General features: G+C 38.2%; 1 protein-coding gene across 1 annotated transcript in view; it reads right to left on the bottom strand.

The window, feature by feature from the left end:
- Positions 1–177: 177 nt before the first annotated feature.
- The window catches only part of MYOM3 (myomesin 3), an 89,625-nt gene continuing 66,123 nt past the window's right edge, over positions 178–23,679 (bottom strand). The window contains exons 23-37 of the mRNA XM_018572187.1: positions 22,928–23,034; positions 21,913–21,957; positions 21,382–21,518; positions 19,059–19,203; positions 17,875–17,934; positions 15,680–15,747; positions 13,072–13,182; positions 11,821–11,908; positions 11,079–11,117; positions 8,251–8,356; positions 7,354–7,517; positions 5,965–6,001; positions 5,429–5,451; positions 2,720–2,775; positions 178–480 (exon numbers count right to left, since the gene is read on the bottom strand). Of these exons, the coding sequence (XP_018427689.1) occupies positions 178–480; positions 2,720–2,775; positions 5,429–5,451; positions 5,965–6,001; positions 7,354–7,517; positions 8,251–8,356; positions 11,079–11,117; positions 11,821–11,908; positions 13,072–13,182; positions 15,680–15,747; positions 17,875–17,934; positions 19,059–19,203; positions 21,382–21,518; positions 21,913–21,957; positions 22,928–23,034 (1,489 nt within the window). The remainder of the gene's footprint in view (positions 481–2,719; positions 2,776–5,428; positions 5,452–5,964; positions 6,002–7,353; positions 7,518–8,250; positions 8,357–11,078; positions 11,118–11,820; positions 11,909–13,071; positions 13,183–15,679; positions 15,748–17,874; positions 17,935–19,058; positions 19,204–21,381; positions 21,519–21,912; positions 21,958–22,927; positions 23,035–23,679) is intronic.

Here is a 23,679-nt window from a genome sequence, read left to right as displayed (position 1 = left end):
AAGTTATTGCATTAATTTCAGTTCACTAAAGTGCTAAAACTAGCAAAGAATGTCCTAAATGGAGAAATGAAAACAAACGCTAATATGCACAGCATATTTTTTATTTCAAGATAATCATTCTGATCTTTCCACAGATCTTACACATTTTTTGGGATAAAAGGTTACAACTTTGCCTACTCATGGTGTCATCAGCGACTCTAGATTTGCAGTTATGTTCATTGAGTTCTTCAGTTCTTCCGGCTCCTCACCATGCTTAAATACACTTACAGTCACCTGCCCAACTTCTGATCCATATTTATTTTTCACAGTTATACAATATCGGCCTGAATCTTCAGCACAGATCTTCTCTATGGTCATAGTTACCACAGTACCCTTCACATCAAGTTTGTAACGATCTTTGAATATCACTTTCTTCTCATTCTTTAGCCAGGAGACTTCAGGAGCAGGGTCTCCAGATATGTGGCATGTCAAACACAAAGTCTAGCAATACAAGCAACAAAAAATGTCACATACAGTATGCAAGTTCAACCTTTTCAAGGAAAAATGTGTACAATATAAACTATTTTCTTAAATAACACACAATGAAATTATGTAAAGCCCAACTCCAGATCAGTTTTTATCTTACTAAACTATGCCTCCTAGATGTTAAAAATAACTGCCTAGGCTACAATATTCACCTCCTCTCTGGCACTGCCACCCACAGTAGTTAATCTCCTACACAAGATGTCCTTAGCCTTCTGGTTTGCATGACACTTATCATCACTAAATCTGGAAAATTGAGGACTTGCTGTGATTGCAGGATGTGATATGAAAGACAATGTAAAAGTAAAAGCAATGTAGTAGATATTTTTATATGGAGAGATGTATAGTTTATGGGATAAAACTATGTTGTAATATCTCTATATTTGAAGATATGTATAAGTGTGTTTATGTGAAATAATAAAAGTTATATTAAACCAAAAAAAGGGGGAGGAGCATGGCTTAAAAACAGAGTTAAACCACACCATAGACTATCAATGTATATTATAGGTATATCTATTTAAATATTTTCTATAGCATCAACATATTACAGGAGCATAGAATAATGTATATCCTTACCTGCCCCTGAAGGAGATTATACCTCACTTTCCCCACAATACTCAAAAATATGTCATATGTTTTAATGAAATATACAACCTGATTTTTTTAAGCATACAGACTAAATGAACATTCAGTCCCCAATGCGATTCGGACCTAAAGCTACAAGGCAAGAGTGCTATCCACTTGTACATGTCCCATAATGCAAGAATTCCTTAATGCTTGCATTGAGCTGACTGGATTAATAATCAACCACTTGGGCAAATATTTTCTTTTCACGTTGTCTTTTTTGTCTGTTTTTTTTATACGATCATACACTTTGTCATACTTGATAATGCTGAAGCTGTAGTCCCAATTGTTTTCAATTGTCCACCCTAGCAGTGGAGCAGCAACATTAGTAGGCTCACCAGATGCATTATATGAACTGGCATGAACACATGTTCCTTTTGCATCAAGTGGAAGTGTCTGCTTATACATTTTTTTTGTCAGTGTAGGAGACTGACCTGATAATTAACTCAGCTAGCAGAGGAACAAATTTGATTTTAGTACCCTTTTTGTGACACAGGAAGTTAGATACAGTTGGGTTATACTGCCACATACAGGGGAATAGGACATTGACAAACAGAAAAAGCCAGCCCCAAGTATAACTCCTCCTTTATACCTAGCATGCCTTAGTTTATTTTATGGTAAAAAAATACAATTTTATTTCTCGTCCGTTGTGGGAAACAGGAATTCAGATACAGTCAGGATGCCTAAAAGCAGAAAGCTAAAGAGGGGGCAGCACAGAAAAAAAAAAAAACTACAGACCTTCACTAGGACGACTGGGAACTGCCTGCAGCTCAGTAGTTGCCTGAAGCATCAACAACCAAATCTGAATGGATGAGGTGAAACTCCCTACCAGATAAGGATGACACCAGAGCTCAGTCCCCTATCCTTAACACTTACTGTAGTAAAACTGGAAGTTGTGAGATTTTTTTTCAATGAGGCCCAACATTGCGGATAGTGAAGCAGCTTCTGACGCTTCCACTAAGTGGGTCTTCAGATACTGGGTCACATCGAGGACTGTGCCATGGCTCTGGATCCGAATATCACTCTGCAGCTATGGCTTAGTTAGAAATAAATGGTGAACTAACTCACAACCCCTCCTCAGCCCTCTGGTCCCTGCTGCATTTAGCTGAAAGGATGAACATCACCTGCCACCCGCACCAGCTGGGATGACAGTCCCGACACCTGAAAACTTTATAGCTTGTATAGCAGCATAATACTTGCAATAGCGAGTGGTCCAATGAGACCAATGATCATCTCTTCTATTGTTATCCTTATTGGTCAGAGTGGTCATGTGTGATGTATAATGGTAGAAATATGTTAATTAAAATTTGCTGTACTATTTTTCTGTTACATTTAATAAAAAAGCTATATTGGCTAAATGATATTTACCGTGCTGCCTTTCCATCATAGTCAATTGAAGTACTGTTTTTTAAAAATAAATTTGTAAGAAGAGCTTTGCTCCAAATTGTAGATACTCTAGATTTTGTGCATAGTGTTATCATCAATATATTATCTATACACCATTTATGACAATAAATATTATGGCATGAACATATATTATACGCTACAAGGCAATGACCATTATTAAACATACCTTGTCCATCATTATTGTTGCCAGATCTGGAAGACCTCGGACCACTTTAGCACGATCTGGAAGTAGTATAAAGACACAAATTACAAGAGTACGTGTGAGCTCACATTTTTTCCCCCTACAGTAGTCAGAATACTGGATCCTACAGGTACTTATGTGGTGGGCCTGGGTGATAGGTTAGTGGAAATGGGGCCCAGTGACACAATTGTTCATCTCTGTGATATTCAAAGGTGGGAACTGTGATTTATACTGTCAATAGTAGTCTACCCCATTGTATCATTATTGTCACTGAGATACTTCTCCTTTCACTACAGCTGACCATACACTATGCGAATGTTGGCCTGCTCTTCATGAACTGGCTGAAATTTGCACAGTGGGTGCCAACAGAAGATCGATGGAGCTGGTTGGAAAATCTTTGAACGAGTGGTGCTTGCAGGACCAGTACCTGCTATTTGACTCCCACCACCCTCTAGACCACAAACTGGGAGTCATCAGAACTCTACACCACAAGGCAGAGAAAATTACCACCAAAACAGAGGCCAAGACGAAGGAATTTAAACACCTCAGGGGGGCCCTTATAACTTGCGGGTATCCAGAATGGGTTTTGGCAAAACAGAAAGAAGAGATATTGAGCTCTTATAGGTATATTAAGCATCAGAGATTGTTGATGCAGGGAATATCCGATTGCCTAACGGGGTCAGGAAGGAATTTTTTTCCCTGTTGGAGCAAATTGAACTATGCCTAATAGGGTTTTTTTTACCTTCCTCTGGATCAACAGTGGGTAATTGTGGGCATAGTGTTCTGTTTAGTCTTTTTTTCTCTTCTTATCTCCTCTTATCTCTATAGGTTGAACTCGATGAACTTGTCTCTTTTTTTTCAACCTGACTAACTATGTATCTACACTGATATTGCTTTGTATGTGTGTTGCTTATCCACTCACTTAAGTTGTTTTCCTGCACTTTTAACAACTTTGGGCAACAATTAACCCTTACAGTGGGGCTACATTCCAAGGGTTAAGTGCTTGTTATTGTCTAGGATCTAAAATAAAAAAGATATACTCCCCCGATTCCTGGTCACGTCTGGCTGACAGACTGACCCCCACAGCCCCTTCTCCCCTAGACTCTAGCGGCCTAAGGATTCATGATGCCATCACGTCCATTGACTTGCATTGGACCTGAGGACGCCGAGGAACATGTCACAGCCGGAGCGGAGAGGGGGGAGAGGTGAGCAGTCACCTCCATAGGACCGAGGATCAGGTGAATGTATCATCTTTGATTTAGGCCCCAGACCAAAAGAACCACTTAACCCTTGTAGTGCAGGGGTAACCCCACTGCAAGGGTTAATTTTTTACATGCCCAAAGTTCTTCTTTAAAGAGGATTTTTCTGTATGTTGTACAGCAGGGAGTTTTCTGTATTTCTTAAAGTTTAATAAGGATGAATAGGAGAACCCAATATAGGAAGTTAAAGATGGTTCTCTGTTAATGCACCCTTCACATCTTTGCAATTGTGCAATCACATCTGTACGTTGTGGTGTGCTGAAGGCCGTGAGATTCTTTACACTGCATATGTGCATTAAGGTGACATATATAACAAATGGCAACATGCGTTAAGTTTTGCATACGCATATGTATAATCGAGCCCTAAATGAGAGTGAAAGGAAGGGAATCTGTGACATCAGGTAAGGAGACCCTTATGAGTTTGATGGTGGCTCTTATTGAAAGACAGCTCTATGATACTAATCTGCAGTGGTTAATTTATTGAAATATTGTTTGGTTTGTTAATCTCAGATTGCCTTGTTATGTATATTTCTCTCTGGATGTTTCACTTCTCACTTACAACATAGCAGAGATGTCTGCATTATGGCAACCAAGCCACAGAATTCCACATGTCTCTTCTTTTACACTGAGTACTGTGTGTAGCATGAAACATCTTTGGGGGTGCTTTTTTTAGATGATTGCAAAATGAGCTAACAGTATGGCCTAACAATGGGAAAGTGAATAGAATTCTGGTGTTTATCACTGAGAGGGATCACCAGCAAGAGTAAGGAGGTCCTGATTCTCCCATATAGTTCTTTAGTTAGACCTTGTTTAGAATATTGTGCCCAGTTCTGGGGACCTCACTTGCAAAAAGATATTGATAAGACAGAATGAGTGCAGAGATGGGCAACAAAATGAGGGTAAAACATATCAGGAGAGACTGCAAGAACTAGTCTTGAGGAAAGAGGGGAAGCGGGTACATGACCCCTTATATACAATAAGGGTGTGAATATAGTTCAGGAGGTTAGTATTTTCAATAAAGAGTTAAGATGAAGGATACAAGGACATGACCTTAAACTAGCAGGACAAAAATTAAAGACTAACCCTAAAAAGCATTTTTTTTTTTTTTGATGGAAAGAGTAGTTCATGCTTATACTAGACTTCAAGTAGAGGTAGGGAGTCACTCAACAGTAAGTGAATTTAAACATTCTTGAGACAAAATCAATCTATACTCAGTTGAAAAGGTTAAAAACAAATAACAAACACAAAAAAACCAACAAAAAATAAAAAAGGGGCAGACATGATGGACCACCAGGTAAGGTAATAACATTTCGGATGTAAAGCAAGCCATTGTCTATTAAAGTAATGTAGTAAGCAACTCTATTTTCTATTAGAAATACATTTGCATATGAATGCTGGGGGTCCTTGTTTATATCAAATGTTAACTTTCACTTACTTTTTTCTATTATTTCAACTTCCCTAGAAAATAGAAGGTAAAATTATTGTATGTTTCACAAGCTGATATGCAGTTTTAAATAACATACATTTTTACAGAAACATCTTATTAACAAATACATGTTTTAGGTTCCTTTTGCAACAAGACCAATTGACAATGGTTCTCTTATGCAATTCGAACATGTACTGTTAAAACCTTTGAATAAGAAAGGTTTAGAGATTTAACATAACAATATTCTTGATGGTCATGTTATTTCCTAGATTCAATGTCTGTGGTCATATGTCTATGTGCTTTGTACTGAACCATGAATTGGTAAAGTCAAACGCGGATGGAGCAGGGTGATCATCCTGGCTGTGCAATGTGCAGAGATGTATACTGTACATGACAACAGTGGCTCAGCAGATTTACGAATCCTTGATAGCAGATTAATTATGTATTTTATTTTGTGAATTTAGGTGTTGGCTTGGAATGTTACTTTATTTAGCCAGGTCTAAATGTTAGATTGGTATCAAAAAGTATATATTGTATATACTTACTTGCATTTCTGTTGGTCGCCTATTGCATCATCAAATACTAAAAAAAACACAAGTATATATAAAAGACTCACATCATAATAAATGTATTTTCAGTTGTAAGTTTCATTAAATTAATTTATATAATCATCTCTGATTTTGTGGAAATTGATTTATAAATATATATTATAGGATACACCCTTCCTCTTAAAGGATAAATGTACCTTTGCATACACCTGTGTTTTTTCAAATACGGCCCTTACCCAAATATAGCAGCAGAAAGACAAGCTGTCAAAAGCTGTACAGGGATCGTGTACTGGTTCCAAAAAAAATCCTTCCTGCTGCACTGCTTGGGCAAGTGCATGAACAATAATAGGGGTAAGATTAGGCAATAATGGCTCTAAAAAACCCTTATCCCTCCTCTATCAAGAGGCAGCCTCTTTTTTTACATATTGTTGAAGGTTTTACTCAGGTAACCTATGAGAACTTTAATTTCTGCTATTTTGTGTGCTTGATAATCTACTGTACTTACCGGTAGAAGAGCACTGGAGTTTTGAATATGTTTAACCTATTCCACTTAATTGTATCCATTGCTTATAACACCCATTTTTTAATTCTCATCTCTCTAAGGTAATTTTCCATATCAACAGTCCATATCTTCTTTGGCCTCCTCCTCTTTCTTGTTTTTCTTGGAGTGCCCTTAAATATTTCAAAATATACTTTTTTTCTGTAACACAGTGAGGGAGGTCAGAGCCTCTGTGAGATTTTTAATGCAATCTGTGTTCCTGTTGGGAAAGTCCCCCCACATTTTGACCAGTAAAGTGTCTCATACAAAACAGGAAATGAAAGGTCACTTTACATTTAAAGATTGACAGAATCTCCGATCCTTCCTCAGGCTTTGGCTAGAGTTGGGTTACAACCAACCAGAGGGGAATGGTATTAATATAAATAATCAGTCATTTAGTTTGTGCAAAGTAGATCCAACACATCTGTGTGATAATATGGGCCCATTCACACCATATGCATTGGGTTGTCTTGGGCAGCATTACCCAAGGCAATCCCAATGTATAGAAAAGGCAATTTGCCTTGAATCCTTTGAGTTCAGTTCCTACCACTGCACTGCATAATGCTGCCCCTGGTATGAACGAGTCCTTAATGTTCTGGCAAGATCATTAGTATTTTCTACACTAGCTAAAAATGTTTCTGAAATCAAATGCAGCTATCAAACCTCAAGAGTGATAAGCTGTGATATATGAAATTTTGGCTCATGGGCTACAATATCTTTTAGCTCACATAGCAAGAGCTAAGACAGTTTAAGTTCCTTCAAATAGCACCTGACCCTGCCATTATAAATGCCTATGACTTCCATTCTAACAGTAACAACTTAAACATTTTAGGATGAGTTGATATTACCTTTACCACTCAGGTCAAGAGTTCGCTTATGAATGTCATTGCCATCAAACAGTTCCAGAGTGTACAGGCCCCGATCTGAATCCATCGGATTTGTTATGTGCAGCCAAACCTGTTCCATTGTGCTTCCTGATTTAAGTCGCTCTGTACTGCTTAATTTCTTATCTCTGTGTGCAACACATAATTACATGATTTTTCTTTAAAAGTTAATGAATTATGAATGTTTTTCTTCAAATAATATACTGGAAGATTTTTATTTTGTAACATAACTAAAATCATCCAAACTTCTAAAAAATATTGATACATTGGTCATTATGACATATGAGAGAAGATTCTGACTGCAACTCTTTTCTTGGAACTCCAACCCCTTGTAAGGATACTAGTTCTAGGGCAGTCTCATCAGTTACAACCCAGTCAAATAGCTATTCACAGCCCTGAAACTAGCAAGCAGCCTGGGGTTGCAAGCACTGGATATTTTGTTCAGGCAAGTTTCTAGCGTGTAATTACAGGTTTGCTTTAACACAATAGGATATTTTAGCCTGAAATGTAAATTCTAAATGATCTGTCACTAAAAAGATCATCATGTATAAACAGTATGTCAGATGGTATTGTTATTATCTGAGATGCTGCTCTAGGCACTCTCCTTTGAGATATTATTATACAGGATTTATATAGCGCCAACAGTTTGCGCAGCACCTTACAATATAAAGGAAGACATTACAATTGCAATACAATTCAAGACAAGATGGTAAGGAGGCTCCAGCCCGAAGATACCCGAGATACTTTTTAAACAAGAAGGTCAGGGAGTCCAGCCACCATGAGTACTCTGAGACTAATAATGTACACTTATATTGTTAATTGTAATAGTGAGACCTTGAATATGAATATTGTTCAACATACTTGTGGTGCCATACAGGATTCATGCTCTCTGTGAAGTATTTCACATCGCTGTAGATCTTAATTCCTTCAGCTGTGCCTTTACATTTCAGCGGGGAGGCAGACAATGCTTTTAGAAGAGAACATAAGCGGTCAAATACCATATATTCCTACTGTCCCACCCAGTATAAATTAGTCATAAATGTATAAGATATTTTATGTTTAGTTTCTACATTTTTAATTTACTTTTTTTTTACAACTTAATAGGTTGTATTTTATGGTGTAATGAAGTAGAAAAATACTAATTGCATTTAAGGTTTACTTTTAATATTTTAATCCAATTAGAAGCTGCAAACAAATAGAAACAGCGACTATTTTAAAATGACGTATGGCTCCTCCATTATGGCTTGGGACTGGTCAAGTAGGAACAGCAGACTAGAGCCAGCTTAGTGAGACATTAATTAAACCACTAACGTGTTTTAGATTGTTTGAGGAAATTGGGGCAAAGAGGGAAAGAACGCACACATTTCAAGCAGATAGTCTCCTTAGGGGTAAATTTGATATTTGGCCATCGTACTACAAACGAAGAATGGTAAGCAGCTGTGCTGCTCTGGCAAAATGCCCTCAATGTTTAGTTAGAAGTCCCCTTCATGAGCAGTTTTGCAACAGTCCTACTACATTCATGCTCATTAAGATTCAGGGCTTCAGACAACAGAAAAAACGTTTGTTAACACCTTTTCTGTTAACACCAGTTTTTTTTATATCATCACTCTCCAGTCTTAGGGTGTGCTTTAGAAAACAGCATTCCATTCAGGAGGGCTTTGTACAGCAAGTCCATAGCATAAAACCAACAAAACACCTGCTCGTCGGAGCAACCAACTAAACTCATTGTCAATCCAGTAATAGTACTTCCCAGAATCCACCCTAGGCGACCTGAGTCCACACTAAACTCATGTAATTTCCTGATTAATAGAGTGCCCCCTAATGAGTTTCCCAGAACAGGCAGCACATATCACCTAACAGTTGGCTCCCATAACAGAGAGAGAGAGAGCCCTAAGCTCACATGTATACCTGTGGATAACTGAGACTATTAATGAGGCCTGTCTACTAGATAAGGTATGGACCTAGGACTGGAGGCATATTTCCACCCAGGGGCCGCCATTACAAATCATGACTACCTGACAGCCCCCCCTCCCTGACAGGACCCTCCTCCCTCCCCTTCGCAGGTTGTTTTGTTTTTGGTTTTTAAGCAACATAAAAATCTAGAACATGTTTCCATCTGAGATGCCCTTTTTTCACTCTTGCCTACAGAGATACCCTTAATGACATCAATAATAACTTAGATATTTCTTGACTATTCCAGGAGATAAGCTTTTGTTCTTTTTTCCAATTGTTCTATAGTGCTAATACAGACACTAGAGCTATTCATGTTCTTTATATTTTCTCTCATTCCTGTAATATTTATATATCTTCTCTTACTATTTAATATTTTATCATTTGTCTCCTCTATTTCTTACTGCCTAACTTCTTTTAATCTATTTCCATCAATATCGTAACCTGCCGTATGATGTACTCTCTCGCTCTCTCTCTCTCGCTCTCTCTCGCTCTCTCTCTCTCGCTCTCTCTCGCTCTCTCTCTCTCGCTCTCTCTCGCTCTCTCTCTCTCGCTCTCTCTCGCTCTCTCTCTCTCGCTCTCTCTCGCTCTCTCTCTCTCGCTCTCTCTCTCGCTCTCTCTCTCACTCTCTCTCACTCTCTCTCTCTCTCGCTCTCTCTCTCTCTCTCTCTCTATTTCTTGAAGTATCTTCTATACTTATTCTACCTTAATTACTTTTTCTTAACTTCTTTTCATGTACCTATGCTAGTTTCTGTTAGTTCTATAATGCAAACTGCCTGCTACCCCCTTCCAATAGCACTCACCTCCCCTGCCTCTTCCACCTGCTCTACACAGTGCCGGAAACATTTGTAAGCTCCTTGTTCCTTCCAGCCATGCAGACCACAATCTCATTAGCTGGAGGCACACCTTGGGTAGTAGTTCTATTGGCCACTGCAGGCTCAAATACCATTTAGGAGCATCCTGTAGAGTAGCTTTCTGGAAACCAGGCAACCTTTGCTGCAGTGTCACGGGATGGGCTGTGGCCTGTGCTCCCCTGCTGATGTTTGTGGGGTGCCCAGGCCACAGCATGCTGTGTAATATTAGTGTGGGACATCATTTTCTTTCCTGTTAGTTTAGAAAGGGATATTTTAGTTTTTAAATAAATATTAGGGTTGCACAGATACCAAGTACAGTACTCGGTACAAGTACGAGTACATGTACCGATACTTTTGAGCTCCAAGACTACACTAGAGAAAAATTCAAAAATTAGGAGGCAGCTGTCATTTGTAAGGAGCACACGGAGCTCCTGGGATTTGTACATCTCTGTTTTAATGTATGATTTTGTTTTTCAAAATATAAATAAAGGGATGCACAGATACCAGTTTTGTGAGTACGAGTACTAACAAGTACGAGCACTGATACATTTTTGTTTATTGTCATGTGACAGTTTTTCTAAAACAATACAGACTAATGATTTTAGGACAGTGGTGGAGTGCCAGAGCTAGGTCCCAGCTGCAACCGCTGCAACCCTGGTAGTTCTCATGAAAATGCCAAGTATCTGCACTGGTACTCGAAAAGTATCTGTGCATCCCTAATAAATATAGTTTTTTTTTTTCAAATTTAAAATAAAATGTAAATCTTGCTTGAAAGTTGTGTGAATCTTTGGCAAAAATAAATTCTAATTTGACCCCAGAATGTTTAATAACACTAACTGCATTCACTCGCAGTAGCATTCTTCTATGCAGTGCCTAAACACTTACCACTTATTCTACAAATTTCATGCATTATATCTTCAAAACCTAAAAATGGTTAAAAAGAGAACAAAATGTAAGAAATTATAAAAAGAAAAAGAAAGGTAGCATTCTAAAATACTGTATGTTTGTGCATTGAAGAAAGGTATTTGATCTTCTTAGTGCAACAGGATTTAGGTTTCCAAAGCTAGAAATATCAACAGTATGTATAAATCCATGGGGTTCTATGGCTTCCAAGAAAGATGAAGTATATGTAATAAAGGAATGTTTCTTATTCAAAAGCCAATGGATTTACCACACATTTCCAGGTATCATATTTATTGGATATTCGTTAGTAACATTTACTGTATTTTTAATTTCTATCCCAACAAGTACCAATCAATGTGCATACAGTTGTTCGGACTCTATAGTGTGGAACCTGTGGTTTTACCATAACATATAAAAGGTTATTTTATCTGGTTTTTTTTTTCTTAAAATGTTTTAAAATTTAAAAAGCAACTTCCCTGCAAAAAAAGCAAGAAGCCTCGCCTGGCACACCAGACATTACCATGGGGAAATACTTGGGACCCCAAAAATGGATTACTTCTCCCCAAAGCAACAGTCACAATGCGAACATTTCCATATAGTATTGTATACTACATTATATAGCCTAGGAGGATGGAGAGTATGGTAAAGGGATACAACTATTTCCTTGAAGTTACACAGCAAATCAACTTGCATAACCTTCAGCAGAACGATGATTATCACCTACCTTCCTTGGTAAGATCCATTTCAGTTGTGTCTTCTCCTCTGCTATCTTTTACTACAGCTTTGTAAAGTCCTTTATGTTCATTTGTAACCTAGGTATAATTATGTACAAAATGAATCTGTCAAACGAGCATAGAAGTTGAAGTAAAAGTTGGATGTCATTATTTCATGGATTGCTTTTCTGATGGAAGAATAAAAAACGAAAAGATCATGCTTTAAAGCCTTATTAAATCCTCACTGTTTTAACTACAATTACCTCAAATGGCACATACAGTAAGGATTAAAATGCCCTGTTCTAGCAGCATGCTGGAGAGTCACATCACCCCTGAACACTACTCTAGCCAACAGTGCTCAAACTCCCTGAGCAGCCCTGTTGATTGGAACAGTGTGCATGGAGGAGTGTGGGATCACTGGAGACTCTGGCCACTGTGTGAGATTTTGTATAAACTAGGGTAGGTGTAAAACTGTTTGTGTTCTGTTTGGGAGATTTCACTTCCTGTCCCAGAGATACAACAGGATGTGAGAGGAAACATCTATATCAGTGGTTCTCAACCTGTGTAACCTCAGGACCCACATTTGTCCTTGGTCATTAAATCACGACCCAAGTCCCACCGCACTGGAACGCAAGGTGTATTGTGGTACCACACGTTCCGGTGCGGGCAATCGAAATGTGCGTGGGAGGTGCATTTGGTGTACCATTTAAATGAATGGCAACGTACCTCCCGCACCAGAAAACATTGTAGGTGCAATGGCGTGGTATAGTGCATTAATAGCATGGGACTGTGTGATTAATGGGCCCTCAAAAACACTGACAGACACACACAATCTCACACACTCAGAGACATTCTCACACACACACATACACTCTTCAAAAAAAAACATGTTTTTCTTTTTTTTTTTTAAAGATCCATCTAGTCTCCCTACCTTACGAGAACTGGAGTGGAGCCTGGGTTCCAGTGTGGGCTGCTGTGCTGTGACGGAGCTCTATCCATATGTGCATTGCTTGTGCAGCTCCTGGTTTTGTGTGCCCTGTATGACCTCATTCCAATCCAGGCACCTCCACAGGGCATGCGAAGGAGCTGTAAGCAATGCACATATGGATGGAGCTCCCTCACGGCCATACCCCTAGCCCACGCCACCTCAAGCTGATACTCAGCTAACTATGGATTACAGTAAGGCACGCATTACAGTATTGGTTTATGTTAAAAAATCTGAGGGTTTAATGTCACTTTAAGTAGTTTTCCCTCAAACTTACCTTTTTAATTACAAGTGTCCCTGAACCAGTTTGATTATCGTATTGTCCATTAGATAGTGGTTTCTTGTCCATGCACCATTTGAGGGTTGTCTCTTTGTTAGTATTTGTCACCTGCAAGGAACAACTGCATTTTAAAGTAAAGCCAACTGAATCCCTGTAATCTCTGTTAAGCTGTTACAACATTAATAAAGAATTGAACTTGAGACCATTAAAGAGCTCAATACAGAATGGTGTACCAGTGCTAGTGTAGTTATCTATTCATGGTGGTATACAAGCAGTTCCTAATATCATGTAGACTTATTGTCCATTTTTGTAATGAAGCGAGGAGCACAATTCACATAAAAGTAATTTTGTGAGTTCATAACATTAACAATCAAAATAACAGTTCCAATTTAGTGGTAGATTTCTGCAGCTGACATTCACTGTTTTGTTGTGTTGACAGCTTGATCATTAACTCACATACTTTCCTGTTATCACAATGAGAACCTTTGCAAAAAATGTTACGATGTATTGCTATCAGTAAAGATCTTACTGGCTGATAAATTTGAAATAATTTTTTTACTTCTTTTTTCACCAGTGTTTTTGGATTGGTAAATTGGGGGACTGTGAAATATCCCACTGGAGAAAAGACCAGGGGGTGTCCCTTCTGCCAACTAATCGCTGTATATCGAGCCTTCATTAGATGGCTTTGTACACAGAGACAATGTACTGAGGCGACCTGAGTGACTTAGTACCATGTGATCGCTGTGATGACGCTGTAATCAGGAGCTGCTGATTGATTCATTAATTCCCACTGACTGTGAGACTTATATTTTATCTTTTCACTACACTCCTCTCTTAAGCTGCCCATACACCTGACAATTATTGTACGATAATCGTGGATGATCCCGCGATCGTACGATAATCGTAAGGTGTATTGGCAGCGTGCGACCGTATTTACTGTACGGTCGCATGACTTTCTTCTTACGAGTAAGCTAGAAAACCCACCGAAAATCGTATGATTGGTAGCACGATCACAAGATGAAAGCCGCACGGGCCGCGGTGCACAAGCGCACATTGCCCGCTCAGCGGGGAGGACTTGCGATGATCGCAAGTACGATCTGCCTGTCCAAGATGGGCAGGTTGTACAAAATTGTAATCACCTTACAACCATCGCACAACGAAAGTCGTGCGATAGATGTAAGGTGTATGGCCACCTTTACACATCTGATCTCCGAGCCTGAATTGTGCTCTGTATATTAACCCTCACCTCCCTTATCCTTCACATCTGCACATTAAAGCAGAATTCCATGAACAAATGTTAATAATTTTATATTTATTTTATAAATATATTCACCCGAACCCTGTAGCCAGCCGGGTGTCACAGCGCTCCCTTCTGCCTCCCACTTCCACCGCTGCAACGTTGGTATGTCCCACAGTGTCCTCATGTTCTATACACAGTGTATGGAACATTATGACTCAGGGACCTTAGACTGCTTCATTGGAGGGGAAGAGAGGCGGAAGGGACCAGTCTAAGAGCTCCAAGGATCGTGTGAGTAAAACTTTTTTTCTTGAACCTAGACAAAAACAAGCAGTTTACCTTTTGCAGTGTGGGGGTAGCCCCACTAAAAGGATTAATTAAATTTGTGCCTGAAGTTCTGCTTCAACAATAATGCATCTAGTGCACCCATACCAAGCTTCATGTTTAAAAAAAAATAGATCACTATGGAGGGGGGTCTACTCTCTAAAAAGTGGTAATTTTGTTTTTTTTTGTTTTTTACTGTCCAGGGATTTCTATTTTAACAGAGAGTAACAGGGGAACAGGGTTTTTTTTTTTTTAAACGCTTATCTTTCTATAGTAAAAAAAAATCAATAAAACCATAAGAAAGCTCTGTCTGTCTCAAAAAATGATAGAAAATTAATGTGGATACAATGTTGCATGACCGAGTAATTGTCAGTCAAACTATTACAGCACTGAAAACTGAAAAATGCCTAGTAGGAGTATTACAGGCTGGTACTCAAATGATGAATGTTTAGAAACATCTAGAAAGCTGGATCTATCCATCAAAACTCAGAATTTTGTGTCTCTGATTTTTCTATCAGAACTCACAAATTCACCAAATGCACTCCACTGATGGATTCTTTATAATGTAAGATAACCAAAAGCTAAAAACACAGAAAGAAAAGAAAGAGCATAATTCACCTCAATGGCAATCTCTCCAGTCTGAATTATCAGTTCCAAACCGAGTTGGCCATCTGAGCACCATTTAATTTTAGGCCCATGTCACACTTGCAACCCTGCCACTCATGTGAAGTTGTCGGTGGCAGGATCACTATGGAGGACACAGCAGAGAGGTGAAACACTCACCTAGCTGCATGTATCACTCCCCTGCCAGATGGATGAGTGAGATGTTGCTCTTTTTTCAGCAGCTGACATTCTGCAGCTTTTTAGGCAGCTACCTTGCAGATCCTGCCAGCAAGGGAGCAATTCATAAAAACAGGTGAGTGTTCTTTCTCCATATTTTAGCGATCTGAAATGTGACATGGGCCTACAGAGTAGAATGCTTGTCAAATTAAAAAAGTTTCATAATAAAAAATACAAATAGTTGCGTAACAAAAAAATAAATACCTTGCATGTTATAATAACATGGCAGTCTTCTGTCACCTTCCACTGCAGCTGCTCTTCAAAATGTGGTCCTACCATGACATAGACATCATTAACTAGTTAGTGGGCTGTTTTGGCACAATAGAACTTTTTTCATTATTAAAATGGATCTGAGCATTTATACTTATGGTGGCTCCTGTGACATTTCCAACGCTCATCGTAAGATTATTTATGTCTGCATTTAATTAAAGACCTATTAGTGTAAAAAATATTGTATTTTGTCAACTGTATGTGGATAATATATGTAATGATAGTATTCAGTATATTAATTCTTTATTTCACATGGCTTTATTAATATTTTACAAATTTTTTTTACATTAACATAGAAATTACGCTGTCCAGTTAAAGTGACAGTCATAAGGGTTAGGACAAACTATACTATTGCCAGGGGTATTTACAACAGCTGCCTGTCATTCCTATTGTTTAAAGGGTATCTATAGTCAAAAGCCTAAAATAAATATACATATAGAATTTCAATACGTTCTATCCCACTCTTAATAACCATATCCATATGCAGGTTTGTAAAGTAAAGATGCCCATAGGATGTATTTCCTCAATGCATGAACAAAATGACACTCAGCCCTTTGAATATGCACTTCCTGATGTCACATCTCTTATAAAGTCTGAACTATAACTTAGCGTCTGAACAATGTAGCATTATCATTGTTTGCTTGAAGCAATGCATGATGGGATATATAGTCTTGAGAAATGGAGATTGCATCACATCAAGAAACCGGGAAAGAGATGTAAATCACACTGGGATTCCAGGACATTGATAAAAGTAATGGGCAGACAGAAGGCAGCACTCACTACATAAAAGGGATTTTTCCAGTAAGCTTTGATTAACTTATCAAAAACAACTCTAGTATGTATTCCTATCACAATGCTGATGTTATAACCGGATAGCATATGTTGGGAGTTTAGACCCCCTTTAAATCCAATTAAAAAAAAAAAAAACTTTTGCAGCAACTTATGAAGTCACTATCACTGTAATTTTTTACTGGACACCTTGGCACCTTTTTGGTACCAGTAATATCAATGGTGGGCAACTCCGGCCCTCCAGCTGTTGTGAAACTGCAAGTCCCATGAGGCACAAGCATGACTCCCAGAGGCAGAGTCAAGTTGGGATTTGTAGTTAAAGCACAGCTGGAGGGCCTGAGTTTCCCACCACTGCTTTAAACCCTATTACAAAATATATATCAGTTCCTGTGATATTTACCATACACAAATACCTCACACAATACTGTATAACAAGCATAATATTTATATATTTATGTTATACGTTACACAATGATTCCTCCACTGGTGTGGTAAGGGGGAAAGAAAATATGCATGTAACATCTGGGGCTCTTTGGGGTCATGGGTGTTAGAGCATTGGCTACCTAAGACATCCCTGTGTGCAGGCTTTTTTTTTTTTACAGTATTTTATTTTATTGCTTTCACTGTATTTAAACATACTGCATACATTTCAGTAAAAAAGGATTTAATAGATGAGTTTATGGATATACTCAGAGAGGCAGTTCAAAGGGCAAAGCTGGAGTGCAAGCTACAGTCACTCAGTGCAAACAGTATAAATAAGAGTTCAACTTACTGAAATCAACTGACTAACTTGTATTAACTTTAACGTGTCAATGTAGTTTTAAAAGCCATTCTGAATCTTTTAAAATCCTCAGCTAAAAATAATAACTGGTAATCCTGCCATGAATGTCTTTGTTCAGGCACGCCCAGTTAAGAGGTGACAATGCCCTGTCCCTCAATTGCTGTCCTGGATTGTCTCCCTGTCATATTTGCTTCCAGTTGAGAATGCCAATGGCCACAACGAAGATGCTCATTCTGCAACCACGTTTTTGTATTGAAACCATCAGCCAGCCCTAACAATGACACAAAGCCATCTCTAGAGCACATACACGCAGATAGGAAGCAGCTGCAAAGAGGCTAAAAGACATTGGCAGCATTAAAAGTATAAAAGAAAGGGAAAACAGTATTTTTTTTAACATGGCTATTATTTATGATCCACAGTGCTGTAGAAAGCTAAATGTCATCCAGTTTGGGGTTTCCTTTTGAAATATATCTGACCGTGATGTGAGATCATGCAAGTATATAATCATTACCCAACATTAGCGGCATTACGATTATGGGTATAAGTATGCATAATTTACCGTTCTTTCTCTTCCATGCCTTTTGCTTCTTTTGGGACTCATCAAAAACTTTATTAAAATCTTAGAAAATGAAAAACATATTTAAATATATTGTGTAAGAAAAACTGGTTAGCGTGTCACATTTTTACTATGGTGGACAAAAATCAAACACAAGCAGTAGTGCGTTGGTATTTATTTGACACACCCCTCCCTTTGTCATCCTCAGAAAATTGTCTTGAGGAAACAGACTGACTGCATGTGCACTTCTGTCTTTTGGACAAAGTGCAAGGTAAACTACAACAGGACCCCATGCAAGTAAGGAAAGGTAGATGACTCCTCGCTATCATTCCTAAGGAGTCGGGGAGACATCTGTATATATCTGGTCATAACTTTTTGAACATGGAAAAACCTTCTAGGGCACCTACAGGTAATGTAAGCTATATAATTACAGTAACACTTAATTTAGATGGACATTAAAGGAGAAGTATTGGGAGGGGGAAATATACTATCCCCAATATCTACAGGCAGTGTGGGACATTGCAACTATCGTATGCTGGCTCGATATACCAAGAGCTGAAGGATCATGTAACTGCTGATACAGTATCCTCCCTGCAGATAACATTGACTTGTCAGTAGTGTCAGCAGGGATCCCCCCTCCCCTCTCTATTCCTGCAGCTCTCATTGGAGGGACAGACAGGGGAGGGGGTGGGCACAGCTGGCTCTGGATCTAGAGAGGAAGAGCCAGCTGTCAATCAGGCATCGGGTGGATCCCAACAATATTGTTGGGATCCTCTTAGCTGTGGCACAGCTCTGCGCTGTCAGCATATATCGGTTAGTAGCCTGCTATATGCTGAGTTTGAGTGCATTTATAAATGTACTCCTGTGACACAAAAGGGGAACTAAAGCAGTACAAAGGATTGGCTTTAGTTCTCTGTTAACTATTGTTTAATACTTCAAAGAAGGGTCAATCTGGCCAACTTTAATTGGATTTACTTGCGAGATAGATCATCCCATATCTTGAAAAACGTTTAGTGCAACTGATTATTGGCAGATATAATCCTTTCATACGAATGATAACTATATATCGAACAATCATATCTTCACATAGGGCCAGCATACGATTATAAGCCAGTGCGCAACACTATCCTTACTGCTATGAAATGAGTCAACTGGCAGCATACACTACATATACAGTGGTTTCTGACCTTCCCCAGTAAGGGTAACACTGATCTGGTTTGATGCTTTTCCATCTACTAATTTTGCAGTATATGTTCCTTTATCCTCTTCACCAAAGTCTTCCTTAATTATTTCAATAAGTCCATTTTCCTTGTCAAATGTTATTTTTCGTTTCTGTATGAAAAAATAAAATAATAATAATAATGGTGCTGCAAGATAAACGGGGCTTATTCAACAGTGTTCAGATGGTCATCTGATTTCCAAAACGTAGCCTCATTACATACTGTTGCCAGGTCGGGGATATCTGTTTCTTCATTCAGCTTTGCAGCTGAAAAATGAATCTGCATTGTCAGAATGCTGATTCATTGTCTACTGAGCAAGCTGAAGTCAGAGAGCTGAAGACATTTTAAAACCTACCCAAAAAATTAATGGCTATACAGTGACAGAGGTGTGTAAATCAATGGAACTGGCCATACAGAATTAAGCCTCCATTGACAGATGAATGAATCAAATTTATATTTTTCACAGTCGCTTGAATTCCTTTTTTATGTTTCACGTGCCTTTATTTATATTTTCTTCCCCATTTACATGCAGACCCAGCAAAAGTAACAGAAATATAATTTGAGACAAACTATTACACTGCCAGGGATACTTTTAATGGTCACCTTTTATTCACATAGTTTAAATGTGTCACAAAACATGTTGCTGCAACTGCTTCAACAACCCTGGCAGTATTGTAGATTGTCCAATGCAATTGTCCAATTGTCTATGCAAATGGAAAAAATTTAAGTTATCAGTATATTTTCTTTCCAAGGAAAATGTAATGTATTTATAAGATTAAAGTGAATCAGGAAAATACCACATTATGACCACTAGATGGAACCAAGGATCATAGCATATAAAAATACTAGTTTCAGCTGATCCTTCGGCTTTCTTTGGCCGCTGGAGCCCTTCGGTTCAGCCGAACCGAAGGGCTGCTATACGGGCTATTCACTATAGCTCAGCCGAAGTGACTGCCGAAGCGGGGCGAACAGCCTGACAAAGACTGAACTGTCATTAAACAATAACAACTCCTTTCAGTTGTTATGCATTGGCTGGCACCTGCTAGAAGACCCTAGCAGGTGTCGGCCAATAGGAAACAGTTGGGTGGAGCTAGCTGTCACTGCTAGCTCCGCCCAATTTTTTAATAATTTTTTTCTTTTTTAAAAAATCTGTTTTTTTTAAAATTTAACTATTTATTTACATATTTTTTTTTTTAAACCTTTAAAAAAAAAACAATTTTCCCTGATTTGCTATTCTGCTCGGTACCATGGAGGTACTGAGCAGAATAGCTGAGCCAAATGCCGCTCTGCGACATTCAGCTATTCACTCACTGCCGTTCGGCCCCTATGTGTATAGGGGTGAACGGCAGCGAGTGAGCTGCCGGAGCTTCGGCTCAGCCACTCCAGATGTTGGATCGGCTGAGTCGAAGTCTTTCTGCACTTCGGCTCAGCTGAACATGCAGAGCATGTTCGGCTGACCAAAGTGCAGCCGAAAGTAGGTGATGTACGGCTGATTTCAGCCGTACTGAGCCATAGTGAATAGCCGAACGTTGTTCGTCTCACTTAATTTCAGCTGGGTTATTCACTCGGCTGCCTTTCCTGATATTACATTCAACCTACTAGAACAATATATAGTGATAACATTAGTTTCTGTCCCATTTACATGGCATACATGGCAGTTTCACAATACCTTTGTGCAAATTTTCATAAATATAAAATTATATAATATAAATATAAAATGCAAGATCCACTTTTAAGTGGACCCCTTCCCCTGAAAAGCAGCATAAAGGTCCTAAAAAAACCTGTAGGAGGAAAAAAAAGATAATATACTTACCTTTCCACTGGCTTTCACCCATGGTGCCCAGGTGAAGGTGACAACACCCTCCTTCTGGGGAAATCTGGGGAATGTAGAGTGCTCCAAATCTCACTGACGAGATGCTCTCATTGCTGTGCTGCAGTATCTATTTGAATACTCACCATTCCCAGGGATCTAGTTGACACCCCCTGCACCACAAAAGCCAAAGGAAAGGTGAGTGTAATATCTTTTTTTTTTGCCTCACAGGTGTTTGTTTGAATGCTTATGTAGCTTTTTAGAAGGGGGATCTTGCTGTAAACTCCAAGCTGTATGCAATAAAAGCATGAAAACTTGACTTAAATGAAATCATTTTAAATATTACTCATAACATATTACAGTTATGAGAAAACAATATTCTTATAAAAGTAAAGTGACAAATAAAATCATGCTGCACTCATGCCACTCATGATCTCTAATATACTCTATTATAATTCTACATGTTTGAGACAGAAATACCGGTGTGTTTTGGATGACTTTGTCGTTAAGAATCATCTCTAAATCCGCAGCAGGGGACAGTTTTTCTACTTGTAACCATAGGCGCACGTTCCCATCCTCCAGTACTTCCACATTCCAGCCTGAGATTTTCTGTATCACTAAATAAATAGGAATAAGAATATATTATCTTCTCCCCAGACTGCTTTGTTTTTAACATTTAATCAGCTGCATGCTCTGTTTGGGTATTCTGAGACCGCCCGCTGTCAGAATACAATGAGAACAGTCTTCATCATAAGCCTTGATGGAGGAATCTGTTATAGTTTCTTGTTCAGCCCACAGGTTGAACTAAGAAAATATAACTGTGTATACCCAGCTTTAGCAGCACATGTATTTCTACTGGTTTACAGGTTTACACAAATACATATATTCTTTTTAACATTTATTTTTGATTTCTTTCTTTTTAACACTTCTTTTTTCTTCTTGTTGAGTTTTATGATCTTTAATAGTTGACAAAGCTTAAAGTCAGAATACAACACACCAAAATCCACTTACATGGATGTCGCACATCATGGCTTTTGCGCATCAGTCCCTCTAATTCTAACAGGAAATTAAATAATATTGTTATAAAGATATGTAGTACTTATAATAACAATGTATTTACAAATCACTGTTGGTTATTTTAATTAAAACAATATATTTGTGTCTGTCATTTATAATATATAACCTAAACAATATTATCATTGTATTTAGAGAATTTGATAAACAAATATTCCAGAAGTATTATACCTCTCAGCTCCATAAAATAAGAAAGTGGGACTCCTTTAAGCACAAAATACGTTGGCCATGAACACATAACTATGACAACTCTAGTTATACAACTTGAGAGCAAAAAATGATTCGTTAAACCCACTTCTCCTATATACTAGTAACAAAATAATAATAGTAACAAAAGCAATCATTACAAGATTAAATACAAAGCTTTGTACAATATAACACATAACAATACCTAAAATGTAGCTAAAGGCAAAATCCTTTTTTATGTTTGGTTATAGTAGGGTAGGGCTAGAGTCTTCTTAAGAGACTCTTAAGAGACTTAACCTATATTTGTCTCGGTGACCATTATCACTGGTACATGAAGTGAAGAAACATCCAAAATATTGAACAGGAATAGAGAGTGAAAAACTGTCTAAGCAGGGGTTTCTGTTATGTTGGATAGTTTTCCTCTCATTTTCTGCCATCCTGCAGGATAAGAAATATGGGGAAATCCCCCCAAACATGGCCACAGATGGAAAAAAAATAAACAAAAACTAACAAGGGTTTTAACCCTTCTCTACTCTATGCAAAACTACAAAACATAGACATACTGTAGATACACATAATACATATTTTAATATATATATTTATCTTCAGACCAAGAAAAGGTACAGTTAAGGAGGAAAGTAAAACATAAAGATCTAGTTGCAAAAGATGGACTGTCCCTCAAACAGAGGAATAGTGAGCTATGCCTCAGCTGAAGTGCTCCTATGATATAGCTGTTTTCTGTAGAATTCATTAAAAATGTCCATACCTTCCTTTGTTAGTGTGTGACTTGCAGACACACCATCTGTATTTGGAACTTCAACGGAATAGATGCCTTCATCTTCTTCAGAAGGGTTTGTTAGAATAAGTTTGGACCTATAGCAATAAACAGCATTTACTAAAATATATATCTTATTTCTGTTGTTTTTCTATTTTATATCTGATGAAAAAAGCATTATTTGCTTAAATCATTTAAAGTAGTATTAAACTCTTAAATGTTTTTAATAATGAATCCAGATCAAATAAATATACATTGCTTCACATCTTTGCTTAAATTAGCCGTACCAGCCTGAAGTGAATAGCCGAACAGTGTTCGGCTCACTTCACTTCAGATCGGTCATTCACTCGGCTGCCCTCGGCAGCTTGGTGAATAGACCCCTTACACATCATATTTCTGAACAGCTGCTTCCAAGTCTCTTAGCTCAGTTTCCCTGAACTTCCTGTCCAGTACACGATCACAAAGGACAGAGCAGACTTCAGCAACTGTTCATCTACTAGCTTGGAGAAGGGAGGAAGGAGAAGAGGGTCTGCTTGAGAAAGGAGCCACCCTAAAACAGGAAGTCGGGGGACCAGCTGATTCTGTAGGAAACTAAAACTTTTAAGCATAAAGAAGCAGCATCCATTGTAAGTGATTTTATCAGCATTGTAAATCGCTTAAAATCCTTTTGACTTAAAATTTTGCTGTAAGTATGTATGTTTTTCTTTGTTTGGTTTCTTTGTGAATCTATTCCACTTACAAAA

The sequence above is a fragment of the Nanorana parkeri genome, unplaced genomic scaffold (assembly GCF_000935625.1).
Source record: "Nanorana parkeri isolate BGI_ZX_2015 unplaced genomic scaffold, ASM93562v1 scaffold1964, whole genome shotgun sequence".
In the NCBI taxonomy this organism is placed as follows: Eukaryota; Metazoa; Chordata; class Amphibia; order Anura; family Dicroglossidae; genus Nanorana; species Nanorana parkeri.
This window is presented reverse-complemented; position numbering and strand designations above follow the sequence as displayed.